The 17468-nt window shown below is 44.2% G+C and overlaps 1 protein-coding gene across 1 annotated transcript in view; it reads right to left on the bottom strand.

The window, feature by feature from the left end:
• Positions 1 to 423: 423 nt before the first annotated feature.
• Positions 424 to 17468, bottom strand: part of ALPK2 (alpha kinase 2) — a 93710-nt gene continuing 76665 nt past the window's right edge. The window contains exons 6-7 of the mRNA XM_019518301.1: positions 15030 to 15078; positions 424 to 1409 (exon numbers count right to left, since the gene is read on the bottom strand). Of these exons, the coding sequence (XP_019373846.1) occupies positions 1202 to 1409; positions 15030 to 15078 (257 nt within the window). The 3' untranslated portion in view covers positions 424 to 1201. The remainder of the gene's footprint in view (positions 1410 to 15029; positions 15079 to 17468) is intronic.

Here is a 17468-nt window from a genome sequence, read left to right as displayed (position 1 = left end):
ATCGATGAGTGGGGAGGGTAGTCCCCAGTGTGCGGCAGCAAAACCAGAAGCACTGTCAGCAAAACTTGAAGCGCCTCCCACTTCTCTGCACTGCTGCCATGTACCCCTGGTTGACAATGCTCTAAGTCTAGCGCATGCCTTCTAATTCTAATGCCATTTTCCTTTCCCAACCAAACATAACAATGAGAATGATAAACATCAATATCTACAATATTTCAAACACACACACAAACAACCTACCACCAATGTTCAGTTAAGTTTTTAGGGTTAGCACTGTTACACAGACCTGAAATCCTCTTGTAGGACACCAGCACAACAGTTTTCAGGTGGCAGTAAGTTAATTGATTTTGTGCCGTGATTTTCCTGCCCCTGCCTTTACCTCCCCCCCCTCCCACACACATACTTTTTTTTAAATCTGATTTTAAGTTCTCTGTACTTTCCTGCTTCACCGATCTTTTCTTGTAGTAGTTTAGATTAAGATTATTTTGTGAATAAGAAAGGCAGAGATGCTATCCAGTCATAGGATTTTTTCCAACTGGGTGAGTTCACATTTTAAGAAAAGCTGCCGAGTTGGTAGCTCAGTCTTTGAGACTGTCTGGAGAACAAATGTACATCAAAATCCTCACATGGCTTAATCTTCTTTTACAAGGAGTTTAATTGGGAAAAAATACATCAAAGAATATGAGTATCATAAGGATTGCAGCTGTTCACAAAGAATTAGGAAATAAAACAAATATTCTAATACAATTTTGAGGCCACTGCCAGTATTGAGCACTAGTGCAAAACCTTTACCCCATGGTCATCGTAGTTTCATGCTGATGTAGCAGCAGAATGCCACGGTATCACTGAGCTAAACCTGTAGTTGTTGCCAGGAGAGGAGGAGTGCTCTCCTTGTACGCAGATTCCAAGAAACAAAATGTACAAGTGCACCGATCTAGCCAGGCACTGACGTATATAAAAATGCTTGAAAATTAATCCAGACAGAGCTGAGTTTGTGTTTGAAAAATGGCTTTCACTGGCTTTGAAGTTTAGCTGGGTAAGCCATGGTCTCAGCTGTTCTTTGTTGCTGTTATCAAAGAATGGCTTCAAAACTCTGAAAGCTCACACTCTGTACTCATGCCCTTCGGTATCTGTGCATGCTTCTAGAGAGTTCTTACAAAGTGGTTCAGTTTTTACCAGATGCCCTAAAGAAATGAAGTCTCTATGTTTTCTTTGTTGTATGTATGCTGGACACCGTTTTCTTTATGTTAGGTAAGGCTGGCTGAACTTTGCTTTTCATCACTGTTGGCTTCCTCTGTTTGACGCGAAGAGATTTCAACCCCAGCATCTCACAGTACTTATTGCACTGGTGGAGGGCTTTGAACTGATCGATGAAGGAAATGGAGCAGTTTCCTTTAAAGCCTTTGTATCTGTAGACATAAATGCCAACAATAAGAGAATGAATAAATAATGCAAATAATAAGAGAAAATGCAAATAAACAAAATTTGGTTTTCTTTTCAGAGGTTCTACAGAGTGACTGTTGTCTCATAGGCTAGGGACAGAAGTTACACATAAACCAGTTTCAGTGATCAGAAACTGGTTTAAATCTGTAACAGAATAGAAGTTCAGTGAGCATAAACCAGTTTCAAAATGGCTGAAACTGGCTTAAGATAAACCTGGTTGAATGTAGTATCAGACTTAACTGATTTAGGTCAAACTGGTTTATGGAACCTCTGACTCAGATCCCATTATGGTTCAAGTTAATCAGAGTCAGCATCCCAGCATTGTGTAGCCCTGTGCTTGTCTGTGCTGTCTGCTCCAGAGAGCAGGGCTGGCCCTGCCCCTCTGCTCCCTAGCTGGAACAGCTGGCCAGGGAGGCAGTGCCAGGTTTAGGCTTGAGCTACTTAAGCTACATTTTAGGGCCTCACAATATGAGAGGCCTCTAAATAAGAAAAAAAACCTGGCTCGATATCAAGTTTTATAATAATCAGTTAGCAAATAAAGGAGATAAAGGAGATATGGGGAAATGACTCTCTAAATATGGACATTTTTATTCTAACATGACAAAAATATACATACGTTGAATTATTTTTATCATATGCGGCCTCTTAAAATGGACGTAGTTTAGGGTCTCAGCATGTCATAATCCAGCACTGCAGGGAGGATTAAACTTCCCTTCCCCTGAGTAGGGATCTGCCCTGCCCTGCTTACTTCATGCTGGCTACAACTATAGACTACAAATCCCAGAGGCACCTGGAAGCAGGAAGAGGAAGTGATGAACAACTCTGCAGAGTCCTGCTGCTGTGATTGTGGATTGCAAATCCCAGAGACCTCGAGGGCAGCAGGAAGAGGAAGTGAACACACAGTCCATGCAAGCTACGTGCCAGAGAACCATGCTCTAGTGCTCCCTGGCTTCTGGCTTGAGCCACTGCAGACATGTAGCTGCATTTCCTAAATCAAAAATAAATGTCTGTTCATTTGTTTTTTGGTACCAATCTTTGCACTTTAAACTAACCTTCAAAGACTGTATCATTTCAGCCTCAGGCTTTTTGACCATCTGTACTAAGTCATAAAGAACTCTGAAATATTAAAAACTTCTTGTGTACCTCAGAGGCATCTCACGACCATTTTATAGATGGGTACACCAAGGCACAGCGCATAAAGGAGTGCACAAGGCCAGTCAGTGATTCCAAAGTAGGGCAAGAAATAGGCTTTAGGGCCATGTCCACATGTGGTTTGAACATCTGGTACCCAACTAGCAGTTGTCCCTGGAGAATGCTCATGCCATGTGCCCTCTGGCATGCGGCAAGTTACCCCAGGGGCAGTAGGGGAGGCAGCCTTACCTGGGGGCCTCCCAGGGCTGTAGCAGCGGCAATTCTGCCATACTTTTGTTTTTTTCTCCACAGGTTTATTTGACCCTGGATATTCAGGGGTCAAAAAAGCCCTCTGTGCTACTCCCTTGAAGTATGGAGAACAAGTCTGCCACACCACCTACTGCACAGCTGTGCTCATCTGGATGCAGCCTAGAAGTCCTAGGCTGGGTATATTCCTGTGCCCTGGGTCCTAACTATTCCTCTTCCACTTGCAATTTCCATCTGTGGATAATATAACTGTCAACTAATTTCCTTGTTACAGAAGTGTAGAAACAACAACCAATTACAACACCTTTACAAAGTGCTTGTGGGGTACCACAGAAAAAGCTACAGATGTGGGTAAGCTGTAGCTGTGGTTATGAGGAAGATTGGCTTGACTGCATACACAGACCTGGCATAGGAAACCTGGGCTTTTAACCGAATCTGCAGGCAATCTCCAGGAAGAGCTGCCCTCAAAAAAATTCACCTGGTAGCCTCCAAAGTAAAACACCACACTCATTATGCAGTCCTAATCCATCCTGGAAAACTCATTTCTCAGCCAGGCAGCTGGGTTAGTGCTAATGAAGATACTGCTGCTCTGAGAAGATGTATCCAATCTCCATATGACAGATGGGGCTGTCTGTTCTAACACACTTCGCAGAATAAATTCACTGAAGGAGGCAAGCTTAGTGGCACGGAAATCGAAAAATCTCTCTTAAGGGAGGGTGACAGTATCTACCTCCATCTACCTCTTACAGCTTTATTTTGCATCTCTATTGTTCCTTTAAGGAGACAGACAAGGAAGGTTGAAATGTCAGGCTGGCTGCTCTCCTAGCATCCGCAAGCCCATCTGAGATGAAAAGGCCACCCGGGAACTCCTGTGTGTCAGATCATGATGGAACACATAATTCCACAGTAGGCTGGGAAAAGCTCTTTGATGAATCATACCAACCCCAAGGTTTCTCAAACATACCCAAAATGTAATACATGCTGTAGGCTCTGCTGCCTTCCTGCCTGTTCACACACAACACAGAAATGATAATGGGTTTGCAGAATTCATTGCTTTCTTACAGCCCCCCAAAATATCATGCCTCCTGCACTTAAACACATGCAGACTATCTTGCCCATACAGCACAGGTCTTAAATAAGTTTAAAGAAATCACTGCAGGCATCATAAGTGAACACCTTGCACATACGAATAAAGAAATTATATACCCTCATCATCTCATTGGTGACCCTTACTGAGATGAAATTCAATGGAAAAGGGCTTAAAAAAATCCAGGCTATTCATTATAGATCTTTGTGCCGATTTTTTGTCTTCCCACAGCAATCTCTTAGTTTCAGCCCCTTCTCTACGTTCCCTTTGCTGCTATTTTTGAACTGAGATTCATTTAAGCCTAGCCAGGTTCTGCCAAGTCTCAGCTGCCTTGAAAGTAAATCAGGTGTTGCATCCCCCTGCTGTAAACTGAGGAGGTCTCAGAATGGAGTCAGTGGGAGCAACTACACATGTGCTTTAATGCACATTAGCCCATTTTAATGTGCAATGAAGCATCCCAAAAAAATGCACTTCTGCTAATGTGCATTAAAATAGGCTAATGAGCCTTCTTCTAGTACTTCACAATGGAAGTATAAATTTAATACAAATTAGCAAAAGCACATTAATGAACATGTAGACGTGCCCACTGAGGCCACAGAATGAGAGTTGATTCCCATGCCCGAGCAGGGGATGGTGTGTAGCTGTGCGTCCCTGAGACAAATGCTGCTCAGAGGCAACCCCTGAGTTACAGTTTCCCTATACTGCACTCTTTGCACTTTAGCAGCCTAGTGCCCTGACTCATTAACTGAATTGGTGCCTGTAATTCACTGATTAGCATATTACACACCTTCTTTGAGCCCAACTGGCAAAAGGTATGAGTGAGTTTCAGGTGTCAGCTAGAGCTGACTTCAGCTCAAGCTGGAAAGAGCCATGATATTGCTTATGAAGATCTCCAGTTCATTCCTGGTGTCAGACAAGCCTGTCCCCACTGCAGCCAGCTGGTTCTGGTCTATGGAAGATGTAGGAGGCAGAAGTGGATCCGTGGTTACCGGGTGGCTATCAGTTGTACAGTCTGTGGTTTCCTCTAACACTCTGACTTCATTTGTTTAGGGCAGTGGTTCTCAATCTTTTTATGCTCAAGGCACCCCCTCATCAGACTTAAGGCACCCCTCCATAATTTTTGTGAATTGAGCAGTGCCCCACTTCAAAACCTATTTTTTTTTAATTACAGGGCATTCCTCCTTGCAGAGGGGGCAGGCCGTTGGGGGGGTGGGAGGAGGAGCAGCTACGGAAAGCCTGAGCTTGCTCTTACCTGCTGATCTCCTCACACCTGAAACTTGAGCCTGACTTTATTTGCTTATCTCTTCCCACCTTACTTGCCCCAGCATCCTGGTTGAGAATCATTAGTTTAGCACATCGATTGGCACGTCGTACCTTTACTGTGCACCTTGCAGTCAAAATGCAGGGAAATTATTTGGGGGATCTGTGAGGAAAGGGAGATAATAGAGCCTTGAGATTCCCAAACTAAAGCCCTAGGTAGAGGGAAAAAGACCACTGTCACATTGAAGCGTTGTTTTTTCTCACAGGTGAATGTGCCTGTGCTTGACAAGAGATTCTCCTTTGCATCAAACTCAGGAAAGCATGACTCTAACTCCAGAGCCACTCCTCCCTAGAAGGCATGTGACAGACATACGCACTAGGCCTGTGCGAATAGGGAAGTATTTGATTTGGATTCGGCCAATTTGGCCGACAGTGATTCGATTCGGTGATTCGAATCACTGTCCCCATTTGATACGGCCAGATCGGCTTCGAAAGATTTGGTGCTGATTTGGAGAGATTCTGTGATTCGGATCGGCCGGGGAGAGGCAGGCACAGCCGGGTGGCTGCAGGTTCTCTCGTGGCTCCTCCAATTGTACGTGCCTCTCCTCAGGCGGGGAGAGCCGCAGGAGAAGCCCCCATGGCTGCCCTGCCCAGCCCCAGCCTCGGCACTTAAAAAAAAAAAATGCTCCACAATCACCGGCTGCAGCCGTCACCTGGAGCCCAGCAGCGCTCAGCCCCAGCGGCCCCGGCTCCCAGACAGCATGCAGTGCCCTGCCAAGCCACGCTGCATCTGTGCCATGAGGCAGCTGCCGCACGGGTGCCAGGCAGGGGGGGTGATCATGCATGCTGTCTGGGAGCTGGGGCCACTGGGGCTGAGCGCTGCTGGGCTCCAGGTGACTGCTGCAGCTAGTGAATGCAGGCTTTTTTCTTTTTAAGTCCCAGGAGGCTGGGGCTGGGCAGGGCACCCATGGGGGCTTCTCCCCTGGCCGATTCAAATCTCTGAATCTTTTCCAAATCGATGCTTCCAATCGATTCAGAGCTTTTAGTGGGTCTCCTGATTTGATTTGGATTCAGGGATTCGGCCCCTAAATCAGGCCAAATTTCCTCTGAATCAAATCGGTAACCAAAGCTTTGCACAGCCCTATTATGCACCTCCTCTTTTCTTGCTCTTTTTCTAATGTTGTTAGGTCATGTTAATCCTGCCTCCTTGCTGAGCCTGAGACTGCTGCTAGGAGCCACCCACCAAATACATGCACACTCACTTCGGCTCCATGCAGGCCCAGCAGTCAGGTAGTGGTGGGCAGCGTAGAGGGATCCTGAGACATGTCCCAGACCCCCAGTCCAGCTCCCAGGCTCTCTGACCCAGCACTGGGACATATTCTGAAGACGCCTCTAATAGGGATGCCAACTCTGACTGAAACTATTCTGGGAGATTTTTTTTCCCAACATGATGTAATGTCATTAATTATACTGTTCAACCCATTCACAATATCAATCTCCTGGTTGCTTTCAATAGTTACCGGGAGATCAATGCCGATTCTGGTAGACTCCCGGCCAGTCTGGGAGGGTGGGCAACCCTACCTCTAATTCATCCATCCCTTTGTTGGGCTTGAGTATGGGCAGAGCTTGAGTGGGTGGGTACAGCTAGTTTGTCACAGTGAGCCCAAACTCAGCAGGCAAGCACTGTATGCATAGCTGTAGTATGCATCTTTAGTCTATAACTTGTTCCTACAGGGGTCTTCTCATTAGTTAATCATAGGTGCTCAACCAATCACTGCACAATCATGGAAGCAAAGGCCAAATTCACTGTCAATACTAGTCGCAACAAATACTTCCACTAGCTGTAGTTAAAAGTCCCTTTTGCCCGTCACGGTGTGTCACGATTCTGTGCGCTGTAGCACTGTGCATCAGGTGCTGGTGTGTGAGTGGATAATGAGTCTCCATGATACAGAGAGCTTTTGGATAGCATCTGTTTCCTTTTATATCTGAAATTCCTGTTTCTGGCACTGGACTGAGGGAGAGGCTGCTTTTCTCCTTCTTTGTGTGTACGGCTGAAGTTGAAATGCTAATGCCTGGAATCTCTAAAGCCATTAGTGAAGCGACAGCCGGCATGGCAGTGAGTGATGGTGGCTTTAATTTATGACTGTTCTTGCCAGTCTGTGTGAAAAGACTGATTTCAGACTCATGAATGTGGCATTTCCTCCATGCAGTCTCTGATTAGTTTTTCAAGGTGAGAGGGGGAAAACAGTTTCTTTTGTTCCAAGGAGCAACGTATATGAACACTGTGTTGCTGCTGTTAGGATTTTTTTTCATGTGCCCTTCTTTCCTTATGAGAGGTTTGTGTAGTGCAAAATATGGAGAGTAACACCTTATCTGCTGGAGATAATTTTGGCTTGAAAAGGCTCACTTCAAAAACCAACACTCTTTCTTCATGAAATTAGTAAAAATACCCTGTATGCAATAATAAATAATTAACTCTCACATCAGCTAACATCCCTGTAGGATTAGAATGGACTTCAGTTTGCTGTTGATTTCACAGGGCATACTGGAAAGAAATCACAGTGAAACCTTTGCATCTTGAATACTAGGGTAAACCCAAATTTCCAAAAGTGTTTCTTTGATCCTGGTTTCCTCCAGCTTTGAGGACTAAATGTGAGATGACCCCATCATTCGGATTTTCACTGGTACTGAGCACTTCAGAGCTTCCAGTGACTTCAGCAGGAGTTTCAGGCGCTCAGCTAAGATGTCTCCAAACAGGCATCCAGAAACTGAGGTACTGAAAATTAGGAGTCAGTTTTGATATTCATTTTAGTTCATTAGAATTTCAGGGAAATTAGTTTAAAAAACTGTTTACAAAATGTAAACTATTTTCCTTTTAGCAACATCATCCTTGCCATTCACTGCATTCCTATTGAAGAGCCCCGTTGTTCAGTCAGGGAGCAGTGATAATATCGTGGGATCAATTGCACACCATGAATAGCAAATATTCATTGGATATATTCAGCAAATGGTGAATATGTTTGCAGCAAAAGGGATTAATGGATGATGTATGAAAAATGAAACCAACGTCTTTTATATGTAGAAAAATTGATTAATATCATCTACTAACACCACGGATCCAATTGTATTCACAAATCAAATCCCCCCCTCCCCAGCCTCCATTTCCCTCCTTCCTTCATAGCTGCCTTTTGTTCGCTTTTGTAACTAGAGATGCGACTGAATCAATACCTTAGATCCAAACACCACCAGACTTCGAAGGCTGGGAAGTTTCAAAACCCTGGTCTGGATCTGAATTGTGCAAGTAGCTCTTATTTTTGCATAGGACGATCTCCTTCTATGTCTTTACATCACCGTAGGCTGTGAAAACCAATCCCTGCATGTGAGCCTCAGAGCCACTGGGGTGTTTCAAGTCCAGATCCAGTTTTTGCAGACTGTAGCTCATAGTTTCTATACAGCCTTCCTTCACTTATGCATCCAGAATGCATCATTTGTTCTACACTGCCTTTAATGACTATAGCCAGCTTGGCAGGATGCATGAGTCTAATTCAAACCATTCTGCTGCTTGTGGCACATGTAATCAGGGACACGGCCTGCATCAGTGCATGCTTCCTAAAGTGGAAGTGTCCTTACGTTGCTTTTATCTACTCTGTGTTCAATAGCATTAAGTGATCAACCCCCTCCTCCTGCCCCCTCCCCCCAAATATTTCCTCTGTTGTCTAACATACCACATGGTATTGATTCATGGCTGGATTGCCAACAAAAACAGCTAAAGATCAAATCCTGTCTCCAAAATAATTAGAGATGAACCCAAACCATTTTCCCTGGTACCTGGGGGAGTTTGAATTTGGATTCAGATTTAAGCATTGTAGTGCTTTCCATCTCCACAAGGGGCCAAACTAAAGCTGTCAACACTTGAAGACTTAGAGGACTTTTCAGATCCATATTTGGCAGCTCTAGCTCTTTTTGATCATAATGATTGGGGGATGAAGAAGCATATTGTATTCTCATTTCCTTCACATTTTTCATCACTCATGGCAGCTCCTAGGTACTTCATATACTAAAGTACAGTATTTTACCTTTCTAATTTGCCTTGATACTTACAAAGCAGCTAGAAAGCAGACTCCTGTTCTTTTTTTAATCCACCAGAAATATTGATTACATATCTTATTTATAAAAGGAAAATATGTCAAGTTTGGTGCTCTCCAGTGGTAGATTTCTTTGTGCTTTTGTTCTACAGTTAAACTTTGCCCTCTAGTGGTAGCATTTGTATTGCAACCATTTCTATTACAATTTAATTGACGTTGGCTTCATGCTTTTCCCCCCTCCACTGATAAACAGGCATGTGAAACAAAGCACTTACTACTCAGAAAAGTATTAGACAGTGTAAGTATCTTGTTTATTCATAACCCATGGAGAGAGAAATAAAACAGACAAGTAAATAAATGCTGGCTTGTGCAATTCATTTTGGTTCAGGCTGTCATTCTGGCTCATAAAAAGATTAATGGCACTGAGTAATACTAAAATTGTAATGCAGAATATTAATCTGTGTTGTCGCAAGATGTATTGGCTGCTTGTTTTAAGCCAATGGAGAAAATAAATTAACATGAATAATTCATGACAGTTGTATTTTTGGCTTTTGTAAATTCATCAATAACAATTTACATGGTGATATATTATTTTTCAACTTAATTATATTAGGAGCATAATGCAGATTTTATTTTATTTTATTTTATTTTAATGTATTTTATTTTTGCCAGTCACAGATACAGAGTTCTCAGGCTGAATGTAGCGGTTTACTGAATTGATGTATCAAACAGAAATGATTCTGAACATTCTTCATTCAGCTAGGATCCTGGTAACATTTCCCATAAATATTTTGCTTACATGTGGTTTATATAGGCTCAAAACATTAGAGATAACAGTCACTTATGCGATCAATGAGTTCCCCTTCCCTGCAAAGGCAAGCTGAACCCGAAAATAGAATTTCTATTGGTTGTAACACTGATGCATTAGCTTAATGTACTTTCTATCAAATAGAGTGAAAAGTATTGGGACAGTTATCAGGCTTAAAACCTAATACAAATGAACATGCATCCTTTAATATAGAGATTTACCCTCTCACACTTGTTTCTATGGCAGGGTAGAAGTTAACTGTTATGAATGGCTACTGCCTGTTTCTTCCTGCTTTCCAGGTTCTGGTAGAAATTAAATTAGAGGCATCTGGGTGAGTTATGAAAACATGGGGAAAAGATAAGACCAGCAAAAAATATGTTGTACTGAAGAAATCACACTAGCTAAAAGTTATTAAAAAAAGATGCTAGGATTTGTTAAAGTGGTTAATTAAAACAGAAGGTATCTGTTATAGTGATTCTTATTGTAGGTTTTACTGTATCCTCATTTTCCTACTTTGTTTTTCTGTCCCTTGGTCTGTGTTACTTTATCAGGATAATCTTTTCTAGGGTGTTTGAGTAATAACATTAATTAAAACCTTAAAAATCACTAGGTTCCTGAGTATAGTTTGCTTAATTAAAACTTATATAACTTCTCTGTTTCTTAACAGGATGATGAGAGACAATTTCAACAATTCAAATGATTTCATTTTGGAACCCAAGCTAAAAAGCAAATCAATTTAAATGTTGTTAAGTGTGGCAAGTGGAAATATCAAGGTTTTTCTTAGAATATTCCATCATTGAACAATAAAACAATAAACAGAAAACGTTTAGTTAAAAAACGAGTTTTGCTTTCTATACCTCTGGTGTGAAGATGAGCACATATTCAATAAAGAGATCTGTTTTTGTACATGTGATCAGCTCTATTCTTTGTACAGATTTCTCAAGGGAGAATATAACTTTAAGCTGGTTGTCACAGACATTTCCCAAGGGGCTGTGTAGGAGGCCAGGAAACAATTTTGACAACATATACAACAGATCTAGAAAGAAGTGTACATTACTCGGGGTGAATGTGCTCAGAAGGAGCAGTCTTCTCTCTCTCAGGTGCGACCTTTCACTCTGGAACTCCCTGCAGCAAGTTATTGTTGAGGCAAAGGACGTAGCAGGTTCCAAATAAGGGTTAGATATTTGTATGTATAATGAGAATATCACTCATAGTTGTATTTCTTGTTATAAATGATTTTAAAAGTTATCACCCCTTCTGTTTCAGGTAATAAGCCAATGATTAACAGTGGGTACATCTACACATGCAAATGCTGCTGGATGGGTTTACTCTAGAGTTATTTACTCTGGAGTAAACCCACCCTGGGTAGGGGTCTACATGTACGTGCATTTGGGAGCAGATTTGCTTCCAATGGGAGTAGCTAGGAGAAGCATGCTCCCGCCCTGGTCTGTCCCCCTGCAGCAGACAGGAGGAGCTTTAGGCTCCCCCTGGGAGCTAGCTCAGGGGCTGGCAAGGTGTACAGGGCCAGGAGACAGCTGTCTCCAGGACCTGCCTGCTGCCAGGATGGGCTGTAGTGGTGGAGCCTGGGTGGGGACAACGTGCCTTGCCCCAGCAGCAGGGAGATCCTGCCCCCAGCTCCCTGATCCAGGGGTAGGGGGCTTGGAAAAAGGTGTGGGGGAGGGGCAGGTCTGAACTCCTTGCCCTTCTCCACTGGTGGGGCAGCTAACAGTGTGCCCCTGCCTGGACAGGGATTCCTTGGGCTAGGGTCAGGATTCCCCACTGGCAGGGCTGAGATCTGGCCCAGGCAGGGACAGTTCCTGGTCAGCCCTGGGCTGCATATGGAAGTGTGCATGTGCAGCCCTTCCCCTTGCAGCCCAGGGCTGTCTGGGAACCGTCCCAATCTGGGCCAAGTCCCAGCCAGCTCTCCCCATGCAAGGAGCTCCTGGGCCCCGCTCCATAATTGGAGAATGGGGGGGCTGGGAGCTCCCTGCTGCTAGGGCAGGGGGACATTGTCCTCACCCAGGCTGTGGTGGTAGAGCCTGCCCCAGCAGCAAACAGCTTCTGGGGGGCAGTAAGCAGTTTCCTGCCCCCAGCTGCCTGGCTGACTGGGGGCAAATTTGCTACTTGGCAGTTAATTTGTATTTGCAGGTAGCAAATTAACTGCCAAGTAGAGCAAATTACTGTGCAGTGAGGGTCTCCCCGTGTAGATGGTGATGCTTACTATGAAGTAATTTGCTCTACTATGCAGTAAAGTATCTTGTGTAGACACACCCAGTGTGGAGCTAATAACTTCCCCTGCAAAGACTATTGCCTACATTGTATGCTATACGGCTTGTACACTTTCCGTTGATGCATCTGCTCCTTGTCAATGTCTAAAATAGGTTCCCAGGCTGGTAGTATATAATCTAGAGAGGACAGACAACAGGGCCGTCCAACTTTGTAATAGCCTTCTACAGGCAGAGGTCCCAGAAAAATGGGAGCATACCTGCCTCAAGCCCTTTAGAAGAATTCACAAGCGATTAAAAAAAAAAAATCACATTACAAATCAGTGTTGAACTCCTGCCAAAACTTCAAATGACTTCAAGGAGGCCAAGATTTCCCATGGATTCCATTCCCCGATCACAGCTTATTATCAGAGAAAAAAAGGCCTTTCTCTTTAACTGTTGTCTACTCTGTAGCATGCCTAGGAGGTTTCAGGAATGAGATCCTGAAGATTAGTAGTATTTTGAGAGAAGTGGGAAAGAATTAGTACACAAAAGGGACTGGTTTGTGTGTGTATTGTGGGATTATATATGCCACGAGTCTCTTAAAAATGTCTGAAACAATTGCAGAACCATGTGCTGAGGGGCTGCTTTCAATGGTCATGTACAGTTCTTCACATCTCTGAGAGCCTGCTGACTCAGAGGAGAGACTGCTTGGCAATCAATAGAGCTGCTTGTACATGTGACGGGGGTTTAGTTCTCTCTAAATTGAAATGGTGGGTTTTTAATTGGTGGGTTTGTAATTGTGTTGATTAAAAACCTGTTTCGATTTAGGGACTTTCATTACCATGACAAAATAGCGACCCCCCTGTTAGCTCACCTCTCCCCCTCCCCTCACTGCTGCTTCTGCCAGAAAAAAAAAGCAGTGGGGGGCCCAATCCTTTCTCTCTCCCCGCTGCCCCGCTCCCCGAGCCTGCCTACCTCTCCTGCGGTTGTGGGGGGGCAAAATGCTGGTGGGCCCTGAGCTGCAGGGGCCCTGGATCTTCCCCTCACAGTGATGGCATCCTCCCAGGCTGCACCTGCCTGCTAGCACCACCCCTGGGTGGTCCCGGGGGCGCTGCCATCGCAGAGGGAAGCATGGGGCACCCCCGCAGCTCACAGGCTGAGCAACCCAGAAGCAGCTTGTATGGGCAGGCTCTGCTGAGCAAAAAGCAAAATGCAGCTAGGGCCTGATCCTTTGGTTTTTTTCCTGGGGCCTGCCCACCTCTCCCCAGCTGAGGGGTGAGCACCGCCACCATGGAGGGAAGGACTGGGCTCCCCCACAGCTCAGGGGCCACTGGGCCCACCAGCAGCTCTCCCCCTGGCTGTGAGAGAGGCAGGCAGGCATGCTCCATTGGGAGGGGAAAAATAACAGGTCCCTCACTGCTTTTTTTTTTTCTTTTTTTCTCAGCGGAGTCTGCCCATGCGAGCTGCTGCTGGGTCGTGCAGTCCCTGAGGTGTGGGGAGGCCTGGTGCTTCCCTCTGTGGTGGCAAGGTGCTAATGGGTGGGTGCCGCCCCAGGTTGCAGGCAGCACCCTCCAGATCCAACAGTGTATGGGGTGCTGGAAGCTCGGGTGTGCTCGGGAAGCTCAGGCTTAGTGGGCTTCCAGCACCCCATGCACTGTCCCCGCTGCCTTCCTGCCACCTGGGACCACCAGGGAATGGGCTGGCTTGCCCCTGGGGCAGTGCAGAAAGGTGGCAGGAGGGTGGCTGGGTGTGCTGGCAGCCAGAGAAAGCGGCAGGGATGGTGCCTGGGCCTGGCAAACCTGAGCTGCCCTGAGCATGCCTGGGCTTCTAGCACCTTGTGCACCATTGCAATTTGTTACGTAGCAAACTAAAATACATCAGATGTGTTTTACTTTGCTATGTAACAGAGTTGTGTAACGCAAAATATGCTGCTGTAGGTGTAAACAGTGACCCCATTAAAGCAGTGCAAAAGGGCAATTAAGCCGCTTTAAAGGCCAATTTTGTCATGTGTACAAGCGCCCGTGATGTCATCAGGTTCATCAACAGTTGTTTGGTTTTTTTAATCAAGTAACTAGCTTAGACGTAACTACACCACCCAGGCAGTCTCCCCAACCAGCAACTTTCCCAAAAGCACAGTAAGCAGAGAAATGAAAAGGTGTTTGAGTGCATTGCAGAAGGAATAACTAACAGTGCCAGTGTTTTTAGGCTTTGGAAGGATCCTGATTTTCAGTGTTGGGGTCCTGGGCAGTTATGTAAGTCAGGCACTTACAAAGAATTTCAAGGTGCATACCCAAAATCACTACTGAATCATCACACCTCCCTCATTTTTTAAATAATTTTGCATTCTGAATAGAATATAAAGCAAAGCATTCATGATGGATATTTATTTTGGATTTACCTTGCATAAGATGCCAAAAATAATCTTGATTTTTAGTGGACAGGAACACAACTGACATCTTATCTGCTCCAAGATAAATTGGTTATGAATTGATTCTGCAAAGTAAAACCTACAGTATGCTCACTTTCCGTCAAAGAGGAGAACAAATCTGATTTTGTGATCAGAAGAGTTCCATTAATAATTCTATGAACAAAAAGAGGCTAACAGAACTTATGCTGGGATCATTTTCTTTTCAAATTACAGTGAGATATAGACTTCCTATGCTCAACCCCCATCATATTTACTCTGTCAGGAGTTTCAAGCACAATGCAAAAACATACCTTAAGAAATGTTTTTCACTCACCCTTTGGCCAGTGTTGCTATGCCAACATCCGTTAACTTCATGCCTACACCTAAAAGACATCAAGAACACAAGAAGCTTGCATTACACCAGGCTTTTCAGGCAGGTTGTCAAATTTGGAGAACTTTATATAATTGTGCAAAGAACTATTATTTATCAATTGCTATATTTTTTAGTAATTCTCTCCATATGTTGTTATATTGTCAGAATATGTTAACATTTGCACTTTAAACACAGGGTGCATTCTGTACCATTAACTGCACTAGTAGCTGTCAGCATTATTTCAGAGGGTCTGAGATAGCAGGGTGGTGAATGGATTGCTAAGGCACAGTATGTTTCCTATGCTGGAGAGTAATTGGGGGTTCACTTAGGCTGTAGGACCATAAGGTAAAGTCCCAAACTGGTATTTTTCAAATCAAGTTATCTGCAAGGTTACTTATGGCTCCTACATATGGGGGTTCAGGGAACCCAGAGTACCCTATTAAATCGTGCTCTTGGGGAGGGATTCTCTAAGGCACAGCCATCCACCCCAGCTGACACACACCAACCTTGGAAGCTCAATGGTGAAACCACTCCAGGGTTTTGGCCACTCAAGATATATCTCTGGAGAGCTTGATGGCAGCAGTGGGGGAAGCCCCTGGATTTGCTTCATCATGGGATTGAGAGGGCAGGGCCTGTCTGAGAGCCCCAGTCCCTGAAAGTGCTGAGGAAGCAATGCAGACATACTCTAGGGTACTGACCATGTTGAGACCACCATGGATTTCAGTGGGGAAGCTGCATGTTTGCTTTGCCCATCCACCTGGAAACACACTTTCTGGTCTGTGTTTAGTGATTTTTTTGGTGGCTAACAGGTACTAAATTAAACCTGGGGTTTCTGAACAGCCCATAACGCCTCTTCCTTGAGCATCTCCTTGCATTTATTTCATATTATGGGTTGAAGCAAGTAACCCTTGCACATTGCTTAGTAGATTTATGTGCCAAGATGCCAGTTTGGGAGTTTGCCTTCTGGTTCCACAGCTGTACAGTGGTTCTGCAGTGAGATGACAATGCAGGAAGCCTCTTTCCATCTCTAGGACACCCGTGCATGTACCAGGCAGATCCACTCCTAGCACGTCCTCCAGTGCTTCACAAGAAGCCTTGCTAGTGAACTAGGCAGCAATTCACAGCCAAGGCATCCCAAGGGGAAGTGGTCAGCAAGGCTGGAGGATGGCCAGGGTCTCATGAGGATGCTACTGTCAGCAGCAGATACACCATGCTGCTCTTTCGAGGTGGAGTGGTAAGAATCAATACAGAGTAGATTGCTCCCAGGCTCAGCTCAGCTGTTGTTACTCTTCCCAGCTCCAATGTGCCGCATCCTCAAAAAGCTAGACTTCTGCTCTACATGTTTTCCCTGTGAATTCATTTGCGTTTGTTCTTCATGGTTGGGGTTCTCATTTTAAAGTGTAAGGAATGGTGTTGTTTCAACAAATGCAGCTTTCTTTGCAGTGCCCTGAATAGGACGCTTGCTCTGTTCGCTCTTTTTTTTAAAATCATTGAGCACAGTGTACTTGGGTAAAGCCTAAAAATTTGTACAACGAGAAGGAACTGCTTAAAAGCAGCTTTTTGGAAGCCAAAGGAGAGCATTTCTTCAGACAAGCCCAGGAGCCTGACTGTGGCATACTATTGGTTATGAAGGTGGTTATTAGATGGTTATACAGAATTGTGAGGGACTAGGATGCCGATATTGGAGTATTTAATTCACAAAGCTGTTTGCTAATCTGTGGGTAGTGAGGTGACAAGCAGTTGATAGTTAGCCTTGTATTAAGTGTTTGGATTTACTAAGGTAAATTCTTTAGCAGAATAAATCTCTTTTTAAAACTTTCTCTTTTCAAACTGGTTTCTTGCAGACACATAAGCTATGCAAAAACTCTCCTTCTTCCCGCTATTTCAGCTGTGTGCTGCCTTGCTGAGCAATCCAATAAATGTTTTGAAAGCTTTTGCCACAGCAGGAGACTAATTCAGTTTCTTCTTCTGATTGTGGGTAACACATACAGCGTGACAGAAACAGCTCAGAGGGCTGAGAACAGAAAACATCTAAAGCATTTCTGCCCATCTTTTATTCTGACCCACATGAGATGCCATAGTATCAAAAGCCATGCATTATTTTAATTATTCCAAAATCCATATTTTCATTGTTTCTCCAATCACTTTGCCAAAGGCACTTGTAATTAGTATTGATCTTTTTCTAATGACTAGGTAGGTCTCAGTGCTTAAATTAAACTAAAAATAATGCAATCAAAAAGCATTTTATATCCCTATTTAATAATTTAACTGCAGTTCCTCTTGCATCATATTATCTTGCATTGTAATTCCAGCGGGGAAGCCCTACTACAGTGACTTTTGGATAGTAGTAATTTGTAGATTTTTTTTTTTTAATGCTGAAGGATGGCTTCTAGGTAGATA

This window comes from Gavialis gangeticus, unplaced genomic scaffold, assembly GCF_001723915.1.
Source record: "Gavialis gangeticus isolate Ggan-Ray unplaced genomic scaffold, GavGan_comp1, whole genome shotgun sequence".
Taxonomy (NCBI): Eukaryota; Metazoa; Chordata; order Crocodylia; family Gavialidae; genus Gavialis; species Gavialis gangeticus.
This window is presented reverse-complemented; position numbering and strand designations above follow the sequence as displayed.